Source organism: Schistocerca gregaria, chromosome 1 (genome assembly GCF_023897955.1).
Source record: "Schistocerca gregaria isolate iqSchGreg1 chromosome 1, iqSchGreg1.2, whole genome shotgun sequence".
Classification (NCBI taxonomy): Eukaryota; Metazoa; Arthropoda; class Insecta; order Orthoptera; family Acrididae; genus Schistocerca; species Schistocerca gregaria.
Genome location: NC_064920.1, coordinates 750,737,440 through 750,761,840, shown reverse-complemented (window position 1 = coordinate 750,761,840; position 24,401 = coordinate 750,737,440). Strand labels below are relative to the sequence as shown.

At 43.9% G+C, this 24,401-nt stretch overlaps 1 protein-coding gene across 1 annotated transcript in view; it reads right to left on the bottom strand.

Moving 5' to 3' along the window:
- Positions 1-24,401, bottom strand: part of LOC126272809 (otoferlin-like) — a 189,848-nt gene that overhangs the window by 48,151 nt on the left and 117,296 nt on the right. The window contains exons 13-15 of the mRNA XM_049976035.1: positions 22,341-22,531; positions 16,255-16,472; positions 11,295-11,445 (exon numbers count right to left, since the gene is read on the bottom strand). Coding sequence (XP_049831992.1) covers positions 11,295-11,445; positions 16,255-16,472; positions 22,341-22,531 — 560 coding nt within the window. The remainder of the gene's footprint in view (positions 1-11,294; positions 11,446-16,254; positions 16,473-22,340; positions 22,532-24,401) is intronic.

The following is a 24,401-nucleotide window of genomic DNA, read 5'->3' as shown; positions in this document are numbered from 1 at the left end:
GCATATTAATATATTGATATTTGTAATAATAGACACAGTAGCTACTAAATTTCAAGCAGTATCCTGCTATTGTTCTCGAAATAGCCTTCTTCTGGATAGTTGTGAAACATATATTTTCGTTTCTGCCTTCTTGTAATTTCCTTAACCTTTTTCATAACTGTGAAGAAGTAGAAGTAGAAGAAGCTTATCTCACTAGGGGCAAGATAGATACTGCCTACACGAAAATTAAAGAGACCTTTGGAGAAAAGAGAGCCACTTGTATGAATATCAAGAGCTCAGATGGAAACCCAGTTCTTAGCAAATAAGGGAATGCATAAAGGTAGAAGGAGTATATAGACGGTCTATACAAGGGCGATGTACTTGAGGACAATATTATAGAAATGGAAGAGGATGTAGATGAAGATGAAATGGGAGGCAAGATACTGCGTGAAGAGTTTGACAGAGCACTGAAAGACCTGAGTCGAAACAAGGCCCCCGGAGTAGATAACATTCCATTGGAACTACAGACGGCCATGGGAGAGCCAGTCCTGACAAAACTCTCTCATCTAGTGAGCAAGATGTATGAGACAGGTGAAATACCCTCAGACTTCAAGAAGAATATAATACTTCCAATCCCAAAGAAAGCAGGTGTTAACACATCTGAAAATTACCGAACTATCAGTTTAATAAGTCACGGCTGCAAAATACTAACGCGAATTTTTTACAGACGAATGGAAAAACTGGAAGAAGCCGACCTCGGGGAAGATCAGTTTGGATTCCGTAGAAATGTTGGAACACGTGAGGCAATACTGACCCTACGACTTAACTTAGAAAAAAGGGTTAAGGAAGGGCAAACCTACGTTCCTAGCATTTGTAGACTTAGAGAAAGCTTTTGACAATGTTGACTAGAATACTCTCTTTCAAATTCTGAAGGTGGCAGGGGTAAAATACAGGGAGCGAAAGGCTATTTACAATTTGTACAGACAGCATATGGCAGTTACAAGAGTCGAGGGGCATGAAAGGGAAGCAGCGGTTGGGAAGGGAGTGTGATAGGGTTGTAGCTTGTCCCCGATGTTATTCAATCTGTATTAAGCATGCAGTAAAGGAAACAAAAGAAAAATTTGGAGTAGGTATTAAAATACGTGGAGAAGAAATAAAAACTTTGAGGTTCGCCGATGACATTGTAATTCTGTCAAAGACAGCAAAGGACTTGGAAGAGCAGTTGAACGGAATTGACAGTGCCTTGAAAGGAGCATATAAGATGAACATCAACAAAAGCAGAACAAGGATAATGGAATGTGGTCAAATTAAGTCGGGTGATGCTGAGGGAATTAGATTAGGAAATGAGACACTTAAAGTAGTAAAGGAGTTTTGCTATTTGGGGAGCAAAATAACTGATGATGGTCGAAGTAGAGAGGATATAAAATATAGACTGGCAATGGCAAGGAAAGCGTTTCTGAAGAAGAGAAATTTGTTAACATCGAGTATAGATTTAAGTGTCAGGAAGTCGTTTATGAAAGTATTTGTATGGAGTGTAGCCATGTATGGAAGTGAAACATGGACAGTAAATAGTTTGGACAAGAAGAGAATAGAAGTTTTCGAAATGTGGTGCTACAGAAGAATGCTGAAGATTAGATGGGTAGATCACGTAACTAATGAGGAGGTATTGAATATGATTGGGGAGAAGAGGAGTTTGTGGCACAACTTGACCAGAAGAAGGGACCGGTTGGTAGGACATGTTCTGAGGCATCAAGGAATCACAAATTTAGCATTGGAGGGCAGCGTGGAGGTTAAAAATCGTAGAGGGAGACCAAAAAATGAATACACTAAACATATTCAGAAGGATGTAGGTTGCAGTAGGTATTGGGAGATGAAGAAGCTTGCAGAAGATAGAGTAGCATGGAGAGCTGCATCAAACCAGTCTCAGGACTGAAGACCACAACAACAACAACAACAACAACAACAAATGTAAAGAATAGTGCCACGTTAATGTGGCAAGCGATATCTGTCTCCAGGCAGATGAAAGTATTCTTGTGATGATTTAAAATGTCTTCTTGTGGAAACGTATATTAACTCCCTGCCAAATAAAGTAAAAAATAACTAATAATAGTAATAGCTTATTGAACCCGCACACACCATTCAAGACTCAATACAACCCTCAAAAGAAGAAATCCTCAAGCACATCCACCATCTTAAAAACAACAAAGCGGCTGGTGAAGAGAACTTAGTAGCAGAACTACTGAAAAAATTAGGCCATAAATCACTTGAGGAGCTCACGGAAATATCAAAGAAATTTGGAAAACAGAAGAATTACCTGACGATCGGAAGTGTGCACATATCCACCCCCTGCACAAAAATGGACGCAGAACGGATGTCAACAATTACCGAGGCATTTCACTACTACCAATCACCTACAAGATCTTCTCTTCATGCCTATTGCAGAAAACATAGGAACAAATTGAACACAAGATTGGGGAGTATCAAGAGGGTTTCCGACCCGGACGATCCTGCCCTGAACAAATTTTTAATCTTAAAACAACGTTGAACTACAGAGCTATTAGACATAAGCCCACCATATGTACATTCGTCGACTTCAAGAAGGCGTATGACTCAGTCGACCGTAAATCCCTTGTCAACAGTATAATAGAACTAGGACTTGACCAGAAAACACGTAAGCTCATTGAACAGAAACTCTCCAACACAAACTCTAAAGTAAAATTCATGGGTGAATCTCGGAATGTTTTGAGATTAGAAGTGGTGTAAGACAAGGAGACGGACTGTCTCCAATTCTGTTCAATATCGTTTTGGGCAAGGTCATAAGGGAATGGGAGAGTGAGCTTAGAAAACGTGGCCTATGGAAACCAATGAAGTTTGATAGGAAAACTAAAGTCACCTGCCTAGCCATTGCCGATGACCTTGCAATTTTGACAGACAGAGAACAAAATTCGATACATCAAATAGAATTACTCAAGAAATGCGCTGAGAAGGTTGTCTTGCAAATTTCTTTTGAGAAAACGGAATTTATGTGTACACTCTTAAACATACAGAATCGCACCACAAAATATGGACGGATAAACAGAGTTCCACATTTTAAATACCTGGGGGAAATTTTGGGACCCGCTGGACTAGAAAAAAATCTCAAGAAACTCGAGCATAGAAACTAAAGAGAGGCTACGGTCGAACACCAACTTTACAACAAAAAGTGCATGTCCATGCTTGCAAAAATCAGGCACTACAGCACTGTCATTAAACCCAAGGTGCTATACACAGCAGAAACCTTGTCATTCCATAACAAGATGCGACTACAAAATCTACAAAAAAAAAAGGAACGAAAGATCATTAGGAAAATCCTTGGACCATGAAAAACCGAAGCTGAATATAGACTGCTAACCAACTAAACTACTGAGGAAATTTCAAATATTGCTGCTGACATTAGAAAAAGACGCCTAAAATTCTATGGACACATACATAGATTCCCTGAGTGTAGACTAAAACGCCAGATACTCATAGCCACTGAAAACCTTAAAGGTATGACATGGGCCGAACAAGTACGAAGAGACCTTACTGATGCTCAACTGACCACTCAGGACACTGCAGACAGTAACATCTACAAAGGCAAAACAGACAAATGGGAAGTCCAGCCAGAGACAAGAGCCAAAAAACGGTACAAAGTGGACGGATTAAAGAAAGAAAGCCATGAGCGAGAAAATGAAGGTTTCATGGAAAAAACCGAAGGAAGAACTGTAGAAGCTTCCTGTGATCCACAAAGGATCGACTACGAGTATAATAATAGTAATAATAATGATATTAACATAGAGCAATACTGTAAGTTTTGCTGGTTTTTCCACGCTTTGGTGATACTTTGTTTTGTGCTACGCAGTGACTTAAATTGATTCACATCTGCACCATTATTTTCAACATCTTACCATATGTAAGGGACTTGCCTTGGGGGGAGGGAGGGACGGGTGCGCACTCGCGCACACACACACATATCCATCCGCGCGTGCACGGACACAAGCAGACATTTGTAAATACAAATGTCTGCTTGTGTCTGTGTGTGTGCGCGAGTGTGTACCTGTCCTTTTTTCCCCTTAGGGTGGGTCTTTCCGCTCCCGGGATTGGAGTGGCTCCTTGCCCTCTCCCTTAGAGCCCACATCCTTTCGTCTTTCCTTCTCCTTCCCTCTTTCCTGAGGAGGCGGCCGTTGGTTGCGAGGGCTTGAATTTTGTGTGTGTGTCTATCGACCTGCCAACGCTTTTGTTTGGTGAGTCGCATCAGCTTTGTTTTTAGATATATTTTTCCCACGTCGAATGTGAATGATCATATAAAATTAATTGTTGGTGAGGCGGGTACCAGGTTTAGATTCATTGGGAGAGTCCTTAGAAAATGTAGTCCATCAACAAAGGAGGTGGTTTACAAAACACTCGTTCGACCTATACTTCAGTATTGTTCATCATTGTGGGATCCGTACCAGATCGGGTTGATGGAGGAGATAGAGAAGATCCAACGAAGAGCGGCGCGTTTCGTCACAAGGATATTTGGTAACCGTGATAGCGTTACGGAGATGTTTAGCAAACTCAAGCGGCAGACTCTGCAAGAGAGGCGCTCTGCATAGTGTAGCTTGCTCGCCAGGTTTCGAGAGGGTGCGTTTCTGGATGAGGTATCGAATATATAGCCTCCCCCTAATTATACCTCCCGAGGAGATCACGAATGTAAAATTAGAGAGATTCGAGCGCGCACGGAGGCTTTCAGACAGTCGTTCTTCCCGCGAAACATACGCGACTGAAACAGAAAAGGGAGGTAATGACAGTGGCACGTAAAGTGCCCTCTTCCACACGCCGTTGGGTGGCTTTCGGAGTATGAATGTAGATGTAGATGTGTCAAACTAATCTTTTGGTCCTCTTATCATTTCTCCTTTGTATTTTATAAATGCAAAGTATTTTTCAAGTGTTGTATGACGATGGTTGATCATGTAAGCAGCGGTGTGACCTAAAATCCAAATGCCGGCATTTTGCTTCTTGTTGGGTATCGTATTTTTACTGGTCTGGTTAATTCCACGATGTCGACGTTATGCAGAACCGTGCGGTCAATTATCGCCAGTCTACTTCGCATGTTTTCCGTAATCAGTCCAGCTGTATCACAGTTGAACCCATGAATTAAGGCGTCCACGTGGCCGCATATCGTACAGGCAGTTGTGGGGCTCCGGTGGATGTTGTGGAATTTCTCATTGGTTGGAACTTTGTCGTTGATGATTAGGTACCATGAAGATCGGACGCATGATGGCGATATAGAGCTATGGATATTTCGCTCGATGGTATTCCACTTAGCTTGCGGGTATTTTTGAATGACTGTTTTCTTCACCATCTGTTGTGAGAAAATTATGAATTTTCGCGTTGGTATAAAGTGGATGGATGTTGTCAGCTTGTCGTATGTAACTGAACTCGTGATAGTAGAGTCTAACATGGCGTAAGGTTATTGGTATCACAACTTCATTAATTGGTGGAATTATACTGTGTAGCTTTCAATTTAGTGTTACGTTTTTAATTAAGCTTAGTGTGTCATTAGTGATAGTTTTATGCATGCAGTTGATTAGTAAGGTCGGACACTTATGCCTGGCATTTATGAGACCAATCCCCCCTCGTGAGGTTGATACGGTCAACGTTTGAAAACTTACTTTGAAGATGTGGCTTCTGCAGACGTGTCACCACAACGACTTCTTTATGGTGTTTGGTAGGTGATCTGAGACGGGTAGAATTTGGCCCAGGAAGTACATTCTGCTCGGTATAGATATTCTGATTGTGTGCTCTTTGCAGGAGATCTAATTCCCTGTCAGAACAAATGCATATTGTCACTGTGAACTTGTGCAGCACATCTGTCCCGCTTTTTATCGCTATCGCGTCTGGTACTGCACCCCAGCAGACTCCGAGAGATTTGTGTTGTGCCCTCATTGCACACCAATCAAGATGGGTAGCATCACCAATGCCTCCTCCTACCTGGAGTACCGTCATTTTTCTCTTGCTTAGTTTTGCGGCGGTGTCCGTGTTAAAGTTGTTGACGAGGGTCTCCACTTCCGTCAGATTTGCTATGGATCGTACTGCTAAGCAGGTGTTGTCAGCATAAGCAGTGCAAGCAACTTTCTCCGTTCTGATGTTAATTCCAAATGGTCACTGGGTTATGTGTACAAGTAAGGGTTCTACTGTGATGGCATACAACGACAATGATAGGCGACAGCATTGCCTGATACATCTCTTAATTACAATTTTGTTGGACAGGTGGCCATTAATCAACATACGTGATGTGGTATGAAGTGCTGCAATAGTTTGACGAAATATTGGCCAAACCCATCTTCGTCCATACCTTAATCAGATATTCATGGTTTATGCAGTTATACGCTTTTTCAAAGCCTAAAAATAGTAGCGCGCCTGGGGCTCTACTGTCCGCCAGAGTACAAATGACATCCCGCCGATCCATGGCAGCTGCTATTGCAATGCGTCCAGGTACAACACCATATTGGCGTTTTCCTAGTAGTTTATATAACATTAGTTGTATTCGCTGTTCCACAGTCCGTGTTTTAATTTTAAAGTTTGAGTTAAGTAAGGTGACAGATCACATTGCATGTATCCTTTTGCAGTTTCCTTTTTTGGTAAAGGCACAATGAAGCCTTCTTTGAGTTCCTCTGGTACAAATTCAAGCTGCCACAATTCATTAGCAAGTTGAGTTAATGTTGGTGTGCTGGCCGGGATGGCCGAGCGGTTCTAGGCGCTACAGTCTGGAGCCGCGCGACCGCTGCGGTCGCAGGTTCGAATCCTGCCTCGGGCATGGATGTGTGTGTTGTCCTTAGGTTAGTTAGGTTTAAGTAGTTCTAAGTTCTAGGGGACTGATGACCTTAGAAGTTAAGTCCCATAGTGCTCAGAGCCATTTGAACCATTTTAATGTTGGTGCCACGATGTTCCAATAGTGTTGATAAAATTCCGCTCTGAGGCCGTCGGGTCCAGTAGATTTTCGTTCCGTGACGCTGAACACAGCCGGTTTTACATCGTCTTCTCTGAATGGGACCTCAAGGGTATCATTGTCGTCACGAAACAATACAGAAACTATTTGATTGCGTACTTCGGTGCAAAGCGCATCACTGATCTCCTGCCTGTCGTAAAGCTCTCTGTAGTTGTTATACACTTGTGATAAGATATCGCGTTGTCTTATAACTATAGTCCCCGTCCCTTAAACAACTTCTTCAATTAGCTTCGCTTTCTACCGCCGCAATGTCTGTAAAGAGTGGTACAGTGAGGCTGTTTCTTCTGACCCGATGTCATGTGGTTGCGATCGCATTATCGTGGTTTATATTTGCTGGCGATGTAGGTTCGTAATTGTCGCCTTATACTTCTTTATTCGGTGATAAGCGTAATCAACTGTGATGTCGGTGGCGTCGTATTTTTCACAGAGACGTGGGAAGTAAAATTCTATTGTTTGTTTGACCCAATAGGACTTCTGGTAAGCTTAACGTTTTACAGTTCATTTAAGCATTGCTTTGGCTCTATGTAGCCACCATTCAGTAGTCGATCTGTAGCGGGTTGGAGAGCTTTACTTGGTCCTATGTCCGTTGAATGTCTGTATCCAGCTGTTTGTCCTGCAACAGGCTGATGTCCATTCTCCCGTAGCCTCTTCCACGAGACACTCCTGGGCGTTGGACGTTTATGTAACATTGATGGGCACAGTGGTTAGCAAAGCCGACTGAAGCAATATCGCTGTTCACCACATTATGGCCACTCGATAGCCGGATGAGGCCCCCAGGCAGACACATCGAGTATACAATGGAACTCCTTCTGTCTCTAAGAGGTACCGTAATGCACATAACATTGAAGTTTCCGATGACTAGCAAACACCTCCCTCCGGTGTGCCTGCTCGGTACCAGCTGATCGAGCGACAACGTGTCCACTCACAGAGTGAATGGGTGAAGCCACAAGACCAGACGCCTCCGACAGCCAGTCAGCGCCGATCCCCCGCGTCAGATACGCTGCAAGGTGCCCCAACAGAAGATCTTGTGGACGAAACAAGAGAAAAGTGTGGTGTTCCATATGTCGGGCCGCTTTCTCCGCTGCCGCCACACCCTGAGACAGCAGCCTGCATACGACTGACCGCTGCCTTAGCGTTCTGCTGTTCGCGAACTGCATTCTCCAGCAAGCACACACATACCCTGTCCATTTCACTAACTTAAGAATTAAACCATAAGAACATAGAGAGAATGTTAAATATATATGAGTTTATAGGCTCCTGGTGCTTCACCAACTGAGGCTGGCAGTTGACTGAGCTGTAGTCAAGGTACTGGGCAAAACAAACGAATAAATGTCTACTGCGCTACAGACTGCGCACATATACACGTGACCGTTATTAAAACGAGATACTACACATCTAAAATACAAGAATACGCAATGAATTTATGACTTAAGCTAGTAGACGAAACACGTTCACAAAGTCATGTGATGCCTTTCTGTCGGGAAATGAAGTGTCTAATTGCATTATGACTTAATCTAACGCATCACCAACAGTTGACGTAGTAAAGTATACCATTGATCCACCATCAGTCAACAATACCACATTGTGCAGAGTGTCAGTAACTACTGTGTTCTTCTGTCTTGTTTTGAATTACTTATTTTCGAGCGTTGGTGTGTTCTGTGCTCGGAAGATGCTGTAGTGATATAGTGTTGTAACGCTGTAGTGGTGTTGTATTGGTACCAATGTGTCGTATCTGAACTGTAGGTTCGATATAAAAAAAGAGCTTCCAAGAAAACATTCTCTGTATTCAAAGATATTGAGCGTTTTACGGCGAATTCCGGACAATGAGAAACGCTTCGAGGGCAAATTTCTGTGCTCTCATGAGCAATATAACAATATCAGATAGGTACTGTGCTAGTAGAAGGTTGGTATCTCAGGTTATGCAATAGCATCAGTATAACTTGAGTGCAAGATGGGGAAAGATCTTGGTAACAGCTTCTCTGATCATGACTAGGTCGTAGGTTCGTGACAATTGTATTACTCAAATTTCGAGAGGACGCAACTACCGAGCTTTTCAGGTACCACCGTGTCAAGAAGAAAACACCCCCATTTGATCGACACTGTGGGCGACGAATTGTAGATGACAAAGATCGGCGTTAGCAATCGAAGGGTCACAGTATTAAAAATCATTCGCCGGTTCAGTACTGGAAACAATACCCACGGCTTCCAGAATCACCTAACCGCTATCACATGAGCAATCTGTCGTCTCACACATGTATCTCTGCTTATCAGCGATAACACGACACAGAAATTAGCATTGGCACAAGAATAGCACCAACGGACGTTCGAAGAGTGGAAGAGGGTGTCCTAGACTAATACGCTGTGGTACTCGATGTTACACCAAAACATTTTGGTATATTATTGGATATAATTCAGCCAGACATGCAAAACATGTTTTTTCATCTGGCGGAAACATGTTTAAGCACATCTATGCCATCACCTGTGGAATTTCTTTATTCAAATGTGTGGAATGTGGACACATTTTACGTGATAACTGATCTGCGAAAAATTAGGCCTAAAGACAGTTTTTGTTTGTTTTGGCCATCATTAACAAAAGCTCTCTTTATGCCTAATTGTCATAGATTATTTATCAAATGGTTCAACTGGCTCTGAGCACTATGGGACTTAACATTTGTGGTCATCAGTCCGCTAGAACTTAGAACTACTTAAACCTAACTAACCTAAGGACATCACACACATCCATTCCCAAGGCAGGATTCGAACCTGCGACCGTAGCAGTCGCGCGGTTCCGGACTGAGCGTCAAGAACCGCTAGACCACCGCGGCCGGCGATTATTTATCACTTAAAATATGTTCACATTTCTCAGATTTGAATGAAGAAACAGAAGTGCTGAAACATGTTTGGGCCATGAAAAAAATACAGTGTTTTGTATACGAGGCGGTCTTATATCAAATAATTTCAACCGCAGACACAGCAAATGCAATTGGGGCAAGTGTAAGTGATGACTATTTTGGTAGATAATTACAACCATTAACGAAACGCCAAAATATTCACCCCAGTGTGTATTAATGTGCCCTTAAAACGATGTTTCAAGAAATTTAACGGGTTGTAAACACCATGGTTCGCATCTTAGTTGCCTCACACTCTATAGTAACTTCGAACTGTTTGTGGTGGCACAATACACGTGGGCCCGATACTAGACAAAGAGACTCAGACTCACGGTTTTAACACGGTACGATCGTTCACTGAACCATGTACGTCCCTTAGGGTATCCGGGTTACAATTCTTGATATGTGATGAACACTATGCGGAATTTCTTCGTTACATATTATGGACAACAAACATGTCCGTTACTTCTAGATTTCATTCGAGTTAATATTATCATTTTCTTTAAAAGTGTCTTCTTGAGATGGCCCTGTGCAGACCTTGGGAGCTATCTGTACCAACTCTTTTAGATAGCCCCCTTGACGCCATTTATAATAGAGCTTCTTCCTCGTCCCTGGTGGTGATGTGCCTTTGCAAATCTGCTTCCTCAGCGTTATGAATCTACGAGTACGTTACGACGGTTTTATTTTTCAACCTACGATCGGTGCGAAATTGAAAACACAGTGAAAATCAAAAATGTTGCAGGCCGATGTGCCCGAGCGGTTCTACGCGCTTCAGTCTGGAACCGCGCGACCGCGACGGTTGCAGGTTCGAATCCTGCCTCGGGCATGAGTGTGTGTGTTGTCCATAGGTTAGTTAAGTTTACGAAGTTCTTAGTTCTAGGGGACGGATGACCTCAGATGTTAAGTCCCATACTGCTCAGAGCCATTTGAACCATCAAAAATGTTAGATATGACTTAGACAATTATCGTAGCCATGTATAAACAGGCCAATGCCCTCGTCGTAGAAGGCAGCCATAAGCGCTTCTTGGTCTGCAGGTCTTTGTTTGTGCCAAAATACTCTCCCCACAGTCAGCGCTTCATGTAAGCTACGAGATGAAAAATAAAGGGAATCAAGTTCGGGCTCTATGGTGGGCGATGAAAAACGTCTCATCGAGAACGCTGCAAGAGCGTCTTCGTTGCACCTGCGGCCGAATTGACACAAAGCAGGAAACGCATGACAGTTTCATTAGGTGGGCTGCATGAAATTAGGCGAACCATTCAGCAGGCATTTCACACGTGGCGGGAGACACACATCTTTATGTACTCACTGTGCACTCAGATCTGAAAAGTGCGACATGGCGCGATAGACAGCAAGCAAAACGTCGAAACACACAATGTACATTTGATGTTAAGTTAATATTGTTTTTCAATAGCAATACCTTCTTTGTAGGTTACAGGCGTGGCGGGAACATCTTCGATGTGCGAATGGCGTACTGCTGTCATTGTCTTTCGAATCTCTCTCTTCACAGCAATCGCTGGTGGTTCCTTTACATCACGGCCTTTTTCCAGACCCTGTTGGATCTCTGCTAGCTGCAAAAGACAATCAGTGCAATTCTGCATCTGACTAGCTGTGGCATGCGACAAATGATGTTCGGAAGGAAACGCATCAGCTAACAAAACACAGGAAACTCAGTAAAATCTGAAGAAGATCGTTCTTTACGGTTCAAACCGGTAACACAAAAATATACACACGATTGCATCAGGAAATGAAAATGATTTCAGTGATGAAAGAAAATGAGTGATTTTGAACGAAGGTTTTCATATCACAGATTATATTAGTTTCTCGTTACGATTATCAGATTGGATAAAGTTATATAGTGGGTTTGTTCATGCGCGATCAGATTCAGAAACTTTTGTCCGGCACATTTTATCGCATACTTGGATGTGGTAAGTTTTTCTGAAAAGAAGAAACTACACTCTCAAAGGTACTGAGTAAAGAGGAGATGTTTTTCTGTACTCTCTTATTGATAATTGAGGAGTGTCATTGATTTCAGGAGATCACATATCTGTTGACAATAGACTTATCTACAACGACTCACGCCACGTAGCTACATTCAATTTCACATAGCACCTACTACCTGCACCGTTTCTTGAATGTATTTGTCGTTTGCATTTTTTTAAAGAAGCTTAATTATTCGAATTTCGTTTTGACAACGTGAATAGATAGTTAACAATGTTATCTCCTCTTTGAAGTTCGAAGTCAACAACATTTTGTTCTTGGTTGTGCTAGACGAACATGGCTATACGGAACTAAATCTGCTTTCCTACACGGCCCACATTAATGTGACCATTGCCTTTGTTTCACGTCAACGCGCAATAACCACTCACAGACGGTAGGTATCAACACTAGCAGAGGAGGGTGTATGAAGCATGTCGGAGTACGTGGAAGACAGTGCAATCGTCGTAATGCAGAAGCACAGTGATTTATCTGACGTCCGAAAGGCAATAATCGTGGGCTTCCTGGCCTAGAGCGAGAGCATTTCTGGTACGGCTAAGTTTGTAAACTGTTCGCCTGACGCCGTGGTGAAAGTACAGCATACCGTGCATGGTAAAATGGCGCTATGCAAAACCGGCGCCGGGACAACTATAGTGCGCCACGGGCCGTAGATGTGTACGGGCGAATAGACAGTCAACTGTTGAGCAGCTGACCACGCGGATGAACTAAGGGGCTACCAACAGTGTCTCCTCAACGACCGATCAGCGCACATTACTGCGTATGGAATCCACAGAAAGTGCCTGGTTCATGCACCCATGCTTAGGTGGCCTTTTCAGATGAATCACGTTTTATGTTCCATCAGACAGATGACCGCTGGATCGTCGGATGGGTCCAGGACGGAGGAGGGAGCGTTGTGTTCTGGAGAATGTTTTCGTCCTTCTGGTAGGCACAATGGATCAACACAAGTATGCTTCCATCCTTGAGGATCATGTCCACCCCTACATGTGGTTTGTTTTTCCTCATCACGATGGCATCTACCAGCAGGACAATGCAAAGTGTCACATTGTTCGCGATGTACGTGCGTGGTTCGAAGAGCACCAGAATGAGTTTACTATACTCCCCCTCCCCCCAAACTCCCGGATTTAAACACATTCGACTGGTTGTGGGACCACCTCGATCAGGTTGCTTGTGTCATGGATCCTCAATCGAGAAACTTAGCTCAGCTTGCCACAGTACTGGAGTCAGCATGGCTCCACATCCCTGTCGGTACATTCCAGAACCTCACTGACCAGCAACCATTAAGAGTTTAGTTTCAGACAAGGCACAATTTAAACATAATTTAAAAGGATCTTTGGTGGCCAATTCCTTCTATTCCATCCATGAGTTTCTCAACAATTGCAGTAGATCATTTTAATGAAAATTTATTATACTTTTATTTTGGAAAATACTTGGTTGCAACAGCCAAGTAACTGCCTACTGTGTGAATGATCGATGCATGGAAAGCGGATGTAAGTCATAAGTCTGTAAATAGTGGAAGTTTAATTTGAAACCTTGTACATAATCTGACTGTTCTTAATTGAGAATCACTGAAGTGAATAATTTACTTTAATTTTTGACAATACTTGGTTGTAATAGCCAAGAAATTAGCAAATGTCTGAATTATGGACTTAATGAAAGCAGATATAAGTATTAAACATGTAAATATTAGAAGTTTAAGTTTAATTCATGTACATAATTTTCCTGTTTATTGACTGAGGATGATTAATATTAATGAAACTCAAGTGTTTCTAATTAAGTTTTTGTAATGTGTTTATCTGACACGTTCCACACCCAGGACGATCCCCTCTTTTGTGGGTCTATGGAATGAATAATTAACCTAATATAATATAATCTAATCCCTTCCAGCACGACCACTCTGCAGAAGGTAGTTATTCAGGCTTCTGACAGGTTGTCACATTAATGTGACACGACCGCGTATTATTCGTGTACGAACATAAGCACAATTTTTTGAATTGTTAATTGTACATAATGTGCTTCAGTGTCATTTCAACGAATGATTGTATTCCAATACAGACGGTTAGTCCTACTTCTGGCGTACAACTTTCTTAGAGTCTCACCTGTTGTCTTTCCATCAACGTAATTTATAAATAATATAGCCTCCTCACAACAAATGGCGGGCCCATTTGTCTAGCGGTAAAGTGCGTGAATGGAAACTGAAAGGTTGCGGGTTCGAATTCCAGTCGGAACACTGATTTTTCAGTCTGGTTTTTAGTCTTCATTCACCTGTCAATGATATGGGCATCCACCAGAGACAACACGTGGTTCGGAATCCACGTTAAACTGTGGGTTCCCTTTCCCTGGTGGAATAACTGGAGTAGATTAGAAATACTCAAGTTGCCGAAGCGGCATCCCGCTGGAATACTTGCACCAGGCCTTTGAGAAACACGTAATTAGGGTAAGGGGTTCAAATTTATTCTCTTTGTGGTTTAGGAACGGTATCACTCCTGAAAGGTTAGGGGAAATGCCAAAAACTGGTAAATTCATTCCTCAGTTTACTCTCCACTTTAGGCGACATGCAATTAAAGTGTTATAACAGACTGAAGCCAGTATTTGACATAAAAGTTAACATGGTAGAAACGTCAATACAAAAAGTGTGTTCATTATTTCGTCCCTTATAAAAATTCGCAAAAGTATAATTAATTTAAATGCATTTTCCATTCTGATGTTGTCAAACTATTCCTCTATTATAAATCACATGACGGCCATGAATGTATCATGTTTCCAAGTCCTTTCCCCCTTATAAACATCTGCCGGATATGAATTCTTTGTCGGTGTAGTTAAAGAGCATGTTCGTGATAATAAACGAAGTATTTCGTGCAATGAATCTATTTCTCTCCTCTTACGTTTTCCCATATGAAGCAAATAAAATAATTTATATAAACAGAAAATGAAATCAATTTTTAATAACAGTTCCAAATTTCGTCCCCGGGACGAAATTACGAACTTCCCCAGACTTGTTATGACGTCCGCTACAGCAACAAAGGCCATACATTTGACTGTAATCAACACACACCAGATACTAAAATAGACGACTGAAATAAAGGCCAATATTTGAACACAAATGAGTACTCACATTAAAACTAAGAAGCTGTTTTTTGACTGCTGTGCTAGCTTACTTCAGCGTAAAAAGGTAAATTCCCTCATTCATGGAAGCTAAACGTGCTGTACACAATAGGCTCTCATAACAAAATAATGATCTCAGGTCACGTATGAGCCGACAACTAAACAGTTATTACCAACTCCGGAAACCGCAAATTTGTAGTACGAAATTAGGAGTAGGCACGATATTAGGGTCCCTTACTTTATGTCAGAAATGAGTCTGGGTGTCTTGCAAGGATGGACACATCTTTAAAATCACTGAGTAACATACTAATTTAGAGTATACTTTATCGCAGTAGAGCCACGAAAACCGTATCCCTGGCCTAGTATTGTTGCAGCTGCGCGTCGTTTTGCCACTAATGTCGTGTGACTAGGGCCTCCCGTGGATACACCATTCGCCTGGTGCAAGTGTTTCGATTTGACACCACTTCGGTGACTTGCGCGTCGATGGGGATGATGTGATGATGATTAGGACAATACAACACCCAGTCCCTGAGATGAGAAAATCTCCGAGCCAGCCGGGAATCGAACCCGGGCCCTTAGGATTGACATTCCGTCGCGCTGACCACTCAGCTACCAGGGGCGGACGGGTTGATACTGAAAGCTATGAAATATGCTGCCTAGTCCAGGAGAACATCAGACATTGCTAGCAACCTTGACTCTTCTGAAGCAAGAGTTGGAGGCTCGGGTCCCGTTAGATTTTACTGTAGGCCAGCGAGCGACGTGGCGCAATGTTAAGACACTGGACTCTCTATTGGGAAGGACGGTCGTTCAGATCTCCGTCTAGCCAGGCTAGATTTAAGATTTCTATGGTTTCTGTAAGTCGTTCAAAGATAACTTCGAGATAGTTTCTTTAAAGGGCATGGTAGATTTCCTTTCGCACCCTTTTCGAATCGAAGCTTGTGCTTCGCCTGTAAAGACATTGTTTTTAATGTTTGAGATTTCCCCTATGAATCGAAGAACCGCACGCATGGAAGAGAGAAATAGTGTCTACAATTTAACATTCTTGAATCTCCGAATGCCGTCTGAAGCCCTCTCACCATAGACAGCAATATCGATGTATTGTTTCGGAAGCCAGAGTCACACTGGCAGTCATATCAGGATGAACCGCGAAACGTAATTCTTTGCCAGGAATACTGAATAATATCCAGATAAAACTGATCATTCAAGTGTGACAAAGACAGCGTTAGTTTCCCGGCATGCAGATCCCCGTGTACTGAACACAGTCGCACGCTGTTGTTTACCTGCTTGTCAGTGAGATAAGGCGGAGGCGGCACGACGAAGTCGGCGAGGCTGTGCAGTGCGTGCACGCCGGCCAGCACCTCGCGGCCGAAGCTGCGGCAGTCGTGCACCTCCACCTGCAGCGGAGGCAGGTACTCCTCCTGCTCCGGCAGCTCCTGGCGACAACCAAGGGCGGCGTCAGGACACTTCTGCTGCGTGCGTAGCGTGGCTGCAGTGTACCCTACTAGATAATACATTAACCTCTGTGATTACTCCAACATCAACAGGCAAACATGTGAGAATCAACTGTGTTACAACATCCTAACAAAGTCCGAATAAGCGAAGCGAAGAATGCCAGACCTACATCTAGTTAAGGTACGTCCTTTTTTTACTGTCAGCGGACTGCATTAGTGAGCGTTTGAGATACAGTTGTAATGAGGATACTAAGTATAGACAAACCTATACCTACCAATAGAGACTACATTTAACCGAAAAAAAGTTTGCGTCGCATTGATGAAGCTGTTCTAAGGATATCTGCATTATAGTGACTGGAACACTTAAACAGGTTATCAACACATACCGAGAAATAGATACAGTTAGTGTTTTAAAATGGAACGATGCACCCTTTTATCCGAAATGAGAATGGCATCGAGAGCTCTTGAAAAAATGTACAGTGGTGCAATGATAGTCAAAGTTTGTCTGAAATATTTTTAAGATAAACTAAATGAACTCTTAGCGTAGAGATAACATGTCACCTCAACCCAGCTTGCGCCGCGCTAAACAGTATCCATCAAAGAAATATGCCACCCACTTAAAGAAATTACATTATTATCTTTGTAGAAAAACAAGTGAAGTAAATGATGAGTTCTAATTATAGGACAGAATACTCATCCTGCTGCCCACTACTATATGCAAAATAATTTTTTATATTTTGTCGTGACGCCATTAGCAAAATTATGTGCATTTACTTTAGTTAATATTAGATTTGCGCTTCAGTTTACACACTGACGGAAAAAGTCGCACTACCAAAAAATAATCAATGTAGAGCAATGAAATTTCGGAAATACATTTTTCTAGATAACATATTTAAGCCTATGTGATTAACATCGCATGATCACAGATTAATGTAAGTGGGAGATAAGCCATTACAAATGGAAATAAGCACTCCGTCGTCAGGCCACAAGTGGCCCATCGGGACCATCCGACCGCCGTATCATCCTCATCTACATCTACATCTACATCTACATCCATACTCCGCAAGCCACCCGACGGTGTGTGGCGGAGGGTACCCTGAGTACCTCTATCGGTTCTCCCTTCTATTCCAGTCTCGTATTGTACGTGGAAAGAAGGATTGTCCGTATGCTTCTGTGTGGGCTCTAATCTCTCTGATTTTATCCTCATGGTCTCTTCGCGAGATATACGTAGGAGGGAGCAATATACTGCTTGACTCTTCGGTGAACGTATGTTCTCGAAACTTTAACAAAAGCCCGTACCGAGCTACTGAGCGTCTCTCCTGCAGAGTCTTCCACTGGAGTTTATCTATCATCTCCGTAACGCTTTCGCAATTACTAAATGATCCTGTAACGAAGCGCGCTGCTCTCCGTTGGATCTTCTCTATCTCTTCTATCAACCCTACCTGGTGCGGATCCCACACTGCTGAGCAGTATTCAAGCATTGGGCGAACAAGCGTACTGTAACCTACTTCCTTTGTTGTCGGATTGCATTTCCTTAGGATTCTTCCAATGAATCTCAGTCTGGCATCTGCTTTACCGACGATCAACTTTATATGATCATTCCATGTTAAATCACTCCTAATGAGTACTCCCAGATAATTTATGGAATTAACTGCTTCCAGTTGCTGACCTGCTATTTTGTAGCTAAATGATAAGGGACCTATCTTTCTATGTATTCGCATCACATCCTCAGTGGAGGATGCGGATAGGAGGGGCGTCTGGTCAGCACACCACTCTCCCGGCCGTTATGATGGTTTTCTTTGACCGGTCGAGTAGCCCCTCAGTTGGCATCAAGAGGCTGAGTGCACCCCGAAAAATGGCAACACCTCATGGAGGCCCGGATGGTCACCCACCCAAGTGCCGGCCACGTCCGACAGCGGTTATCTTCGGTGATCTGACGGAAACCGGTGTATCCACTGCGACAAAGCCGTTGCCTGCAAATGGAAACGCTGGCACATTAATAACCAGTGTAGACGCAAGAATGTTGAATGCGAGCATGCAAAAGTCCATATATTGTGTTGTACAGGTGCCGCATGTCTGTTTTTGGGATGGAGTCCTATCCTTGTTACACTTGGTCTGTCAATACGCGGACGGTTAATGACGTTTATGGATGACATTGGAGTTATCGTTCGATGATGTCCAGCATGTACTCCATTGGGGACACATCTGGTGATCGAGCAGGCCAAGGAAACATGGCGACACTCTGTAGAACATGTTGGCCTACAACAGCAGTAAATGGGCCAGCGTTATAGTGTTCGAAAACACTCTCTACAATGCTGTTCATGAATGGCAGCGCAAAAGGGCGAACCATCAGATTATCGTACAATTTTGTAGTCAGTGTGCGTGCAATAAACACGGGAGCGCTGCTGGTGTCAAAAATAGTTCAAATGGTTCTGAGCACTATGGGACTTAAAATTTGAGGTCATCAGTCCCCTAGAACTTAGAACTACTTAAGCCTAACTAACCTAAGGACATCACACACATCCATGCCAGAGGCAGGATCCGAACCTGCGACCGTAGCGGTCGTGCGAATCCAGACTATAGCGCCTAGAATCGCTCGGCCACACCGACCGGCGCTGCTGGTGTCATACGGAATCACATCCCAGAGCATACCTCCAGGGATAGGTCCTAGGTTTCTAGCACGTCAACAGGTTCGTTGGTGGTCCTCAACTGACTCCTCCTAAGCAACACGTGGCCATCACTGGCACCGAGGGTCAGCCAACTTTCATCAGAAAATACAACAGGCCTCCACCCTGCCATCCTGTGTGCTATCGATTGACACCACTGAAGTCGTAAAGTCGGTAGTCTGGGGTTAGTGGAATGAAGGCTATGGGCGTGCGGCTCGGAGCTGTCCTTGAAACAAGCGATTAGTAGGCCTTCGTTGTGTCACTGCCAGACGCTGTTCAGGTTGCTACTGCAGATGCAGTACGATGCGCCAGCTGCATATGCCGAACTCCATGGTCTTCCCTCTCAGTAGTGCCACTTGGTTGTCCAGAGATCGACCCCCTTGCGACCGCCGTACATTTTCGAGACCGCCACAACTAGCAATCATGTAAGGTGGGTGCTTTTCTACCAAGTCTTTGTGCAATAACGCACAAGGTACATCCAGCTCCTCGTAGCCCTATTCCACGACCTCGTTCAAACTCAGTGAGGTGCTCATAATGGTATTTTTGTCGCTGTAAAAACACTGGCTGGTTCAAATGGCTCTGAGCACTATGGGACTTAACATCTGTGATCATCAGTCCCCTAGAACTTAGAACTACTTAAACCTAACTAACCTAATGACATCATACACATCCTTGCCCGAGGCAGGATTCTGTAAAAGCAGTCTTGACTAACATCAACTCATCAGTCCAGTCTCGAAGGTAAGTAAGGCTACTAGCGTCACTTACATGAGACTGTCGCGAAATTTGAAAAGACATCTTTCAGATGAATAAATATGCCTATCAGCTTTAGTTTACGTCGCACAACTCATTCATGGTGCTGCGGTTTTTTTTCCATCAGTCATGACACTACCGTCGTGCACCAGCTTCACATGGGTAGAACTAAGTATGTACGACTGGACGATTTCCCTGGTGTAGCGTTAATAAATTATACTCATAGACGTTCTTCATCGGACAGTCTATGTATCAGTGAAGACCGTATCAAAATCACTACAGTAAATCCTGAGATTAGCGTTAGTAACAAACAGAAAAACTTAGCAGGAGACTTAAAGTTATTATCTTTCAGCCAATGTGCACGAAATTGTAAATTATATGTACACCGAAAAAGCAATGACGGAAATACGGAAGGTTCAAGAGTGGGATTAAAATTCAAGGTGAAAGGATATCAGTGATAATACTCGCTGATGATATTGCTATCCTCAGTGAACTCCCTCGACAACTTTGCGGCGTTTGTTCCGGGATATGTTTTGAGTAGCCCGGTACAAGGAACCTGTAGCTCCCGTGGCACGGTACAGTGAAATAATGCAATGATGATTTATTTGGTTTGTTACCGCATTTTTCACACGCTCCTGTGAAAATATCTGTACCATGCATTCATGTACACGCACAATTCAGAACAGAGTGTAATGTAACAATCCTTACATCACAAAATACAGAGATGTAGGTTACGTCGCTGCGTGAACAGCTCAGCATAGCACGATGTCACTCTCTTCCATTGCGTTCGCTGCGGTCATACAGGACGCGCACTCGTTCCATCTTTTCATGGGTAAAAAATCCATCCTACTGCGTATGAAAAGAAACCTGTGGCAGAACCGAGAAGTACCGAATGCAAGCTTGACGTCAAAGAGAAAAGTGGCTATAACTGTCGGCAAAAGCAAGTGTTGTGACTGAATGGAACAAGTTTGTTTCCAAGCAAGGAACACAACGCGTAAGTCAACATTTGTAATGTTGGGCTGACATTTTCAGTGTAATAAAGATGCAAAGATAAATTGATGTAAGAAATATAATTACTCACTAACGAGACACCACAGAGCACATGTTCCTTATATCAAAATAGTACGAAAATATCCGTGAACGACCTCCGAAATTTTCCCGGTGCTGTTCTGGTTGAACAGTGACATGACATTTTTAGGACGGTATGTTCCCCTTACAAACTTCAATGCAGACGAGAGACGCCGGTGACGTTCAGTAGTAAGGAAGTGTGGAAACATCTCACTGTGGGAAAGTTTATTACGATACGTGCAGATGGTCGACGTCTTGAACCCATCACTTGTTAAGACGAGACGTCGTGTGAGCAAGGACGCGAAACCTAAATAGGTTTCGTATTTATGATTTTCCAGAAAATGAAACCTCGAGTACATTAACTATTCAGTCCACGTGTGCTTTCTGGGAAGAATGTTACAGTAACCGAAGAGCTGATATACAGTACAGTATTAATGGATTTAGTGCGAGAAAAGAATAGGAAACTCCTGGGTTTGCTGACAGCTAAACATGTAAAGTGCGATGACGAATAGAGTTATTTGTTCCAGATGTATGCGAAGCGCAGAGTAGCAGTCAGCAATATGTTTTTGACACTGCGTCAGTTAACAGTTCGTTTTCTTTGGATTTGAACGTCACTTGTACCTTATTAGTAAACTATGCAGGCTAATTTCACTCGAATTCTACCTGAAATGCAGCAGGTGCTTCTTTATAATGTAACACAGAACTCATTAGACACGCTCAGAACGAGTTGGCCTGTCACGCCTGACGTAGTGTTCAAAATGTTCAAATGTGTGTGAAATCTTATGGGACTTAGATCTTAAGGTGATCAGTCCCTAAGCTTACACACTACTTAACCTAAATTATCCTAAGGACAGACACACACACCCATGCCCGAGGGAGGACACGAACCTCTGCCAGGACCTAGCTCTGAGCACTATGGGACTTAATATCTGTGGTCATCAGTCCCCTAGAACTTAGAACTACTTAAACCTAACCAACCTAAGGACATCACACACATCGATGTCCGAGGCAGGATTCGAACCTCTGCCAGGAGTAGCTCTGAGCACTATGGGACGTAACATCTGTGGTCATCAGTCCCCTAGAACTTAGAACTACTTAAACCTAACCAACCTAAGGACATCACACACATCGATGTCCGAGGCAGGATTCGAACCTGCGACCGTAGCGGTCACGCGGTTCCAGACTGAAGCGCCTAGAACCACACGGCCACATCGGCCGGCCGCCAGGACTTGACGTAGTGGACTATTGGACCATGCATTAGGTTCTGTCGGAAAACGGCTTCACTGTTCTGTCACTTTCGAGGGGACGATACACTACGGCGGTGCATTACGTACTAGGCGGTGCAAAATTCCTGCTTCTGCGAAAATCCGGCAAAAAGAGTGACTCTTGCAGAGAAATAGAGGAGTTTGCCTGGTGCTCGGAACTGCTCACTGTGGGGTAATGAGGAACGCACCAGAGTGAAGACCATGTGCGGGGTGGGGAAGTTGGGGTTGGCGGCGGTGTCCGGGATGACGGCAGAGCAGAGGCGGCGGCCCGCCACCTGCAGCGCGACGCGCGGCCGCGACACCGGCAGCAGCTGCACGCGCCGCAGCCGCCGCACGCCCCAGAACACCGCCTCCAGCCTGCAAGGCCACAGCCGCCACCTCCTCTCCTGTGCCGCTCTCTTCACCCCAGAGTAGCACTGGCACCCAGAGTCCTCGATTAAACCGAAGCGCCAAAGAAACTGGTACAGGCATGAGTAATCAAATACAGAGATACGTCAACAGACAGAATAACACACTGCGATCGGCAGTGCCTATCCACAGTACTGGTCATTAAAATTGCTACACTAAGAAGAAATGCCGATGATTAACGGGTATTCATTGGACAAATATATTACACTACAACTCACATGTGATTACATTTTCACGAAATTTGGGTGCACAGATCCTGAGAAATCAGTACCCTGAACAACCACCTCCGGCTGTAATAACGGACTTGATACGCCTGGGCATTGAGTCAAACAGAGCTTGGATGGGGTGTACAGGTACAGCTGGCCATGCAGCTCCAACACGATACCACAGTTCATCAAGAGTAGTGACTGGCGTATTGTGACGAGCCAGTTGCTCGACCACCATTGACCAGACGTTTTCAATCGGTGAGAGATCTGGAGAATGTGCTGGCCAGGGCAGAAATCGATCATTTCCTGTATCCAGAAAGGCCCGTACAGGACGTGCAACATGCGGTCGTGCATTATCCTGCTCAAATGTAGGCTTTCACAGGAATAGAATGAAGGGTAGAGCCACGGTTCGTAACACATCTTAAATGTAACGTCAACTATTCAAAGTGCCGTCATTGTGAACAAGAGGTGACCGAGACTTGTAAGGAACGGCACCCAATACCATATGGCGGGTGATACGCCAGTATGGCGATGATGAAGACACGCTTCCAATGTGCGTTCACCGCGATGTCGCCAAACACGGATGTGACCATCATGATGCTGTAAACATAACCTCGATTCATCCGAAAAAAATGACGTTTTGCCATTCGTGCACCCAGGTTCGTCGTTGAGTACACCATCGCAGGCGCTCCTGTCTGTGATGCAGCGTCAAGGGTAACCGCAGCCACAGTCTTCGAGCTGATAGTCCATGCTGCTGCAAACGTCCTCGAACTGTTCGTGCAGATGGTTGTTGTCTTGCAAACGTCCCCATCTGTTGACTCAGGGATCGAGACGTGGCTGCACGATCCGTTACAGCCATGCGGATTAGATGCCTGTCATCTCGACTGCTAGTGATACGAGGCCGTTGGGATCCAGCACGGCGTTCCGCATTACCCTCCTGAACCCACCGATTCCATATTCTGCCAACAGTCATTGGATCTCGACCAACAAGAGCAGCAATGTCGCGGTACGATAAACCGCAATCGCGATAGGATACAATCCGACCCTTATCAAAGTCGGAAATGTGATAGTACACATTTCTCCCCCTTACACGAGGCATCACAACAACGTTTCACCAGGCAACGCTGGTCAAATGCTGTTTGTGTATGAGAAATCGGTTGGAAACTTCTCCATGTCAGCACGTTGTAGGTTTCGCACCGGCGCCAACCTTGTGTGAATGCTCTGAGGAGCTAATCATTTTCTTACTACAGCATCTTCTTCCTGTCGGTTAAATTTCGCGTCTGTAGCACGTCATCTTCGTGGTGTAGTAATTTAAGTGGCCAGTAGCGTGATACAAGTGTCTGGTGCAATCCTTAGATGGCTTACTGCTGCTACAGTGGTAACTTATCAAAGGTTTAAGTGATTTTGAACGTGGTATTATAGTCGGCGCACGAGTAACAGAATTTCTGAGGCAACGATGAAGAGGGGTTTTTCCCGTATGACCATTTCACGAGTGTACCGTGAATATCAGGAATCCGGTAAAACATCAAGAGTCCGACATTGTTGCGGCCGGAAAAAGATGCCGCAAGTATAGGGCTAACGATGACAGAAGAGAATCGTTCAACGTGACAGAA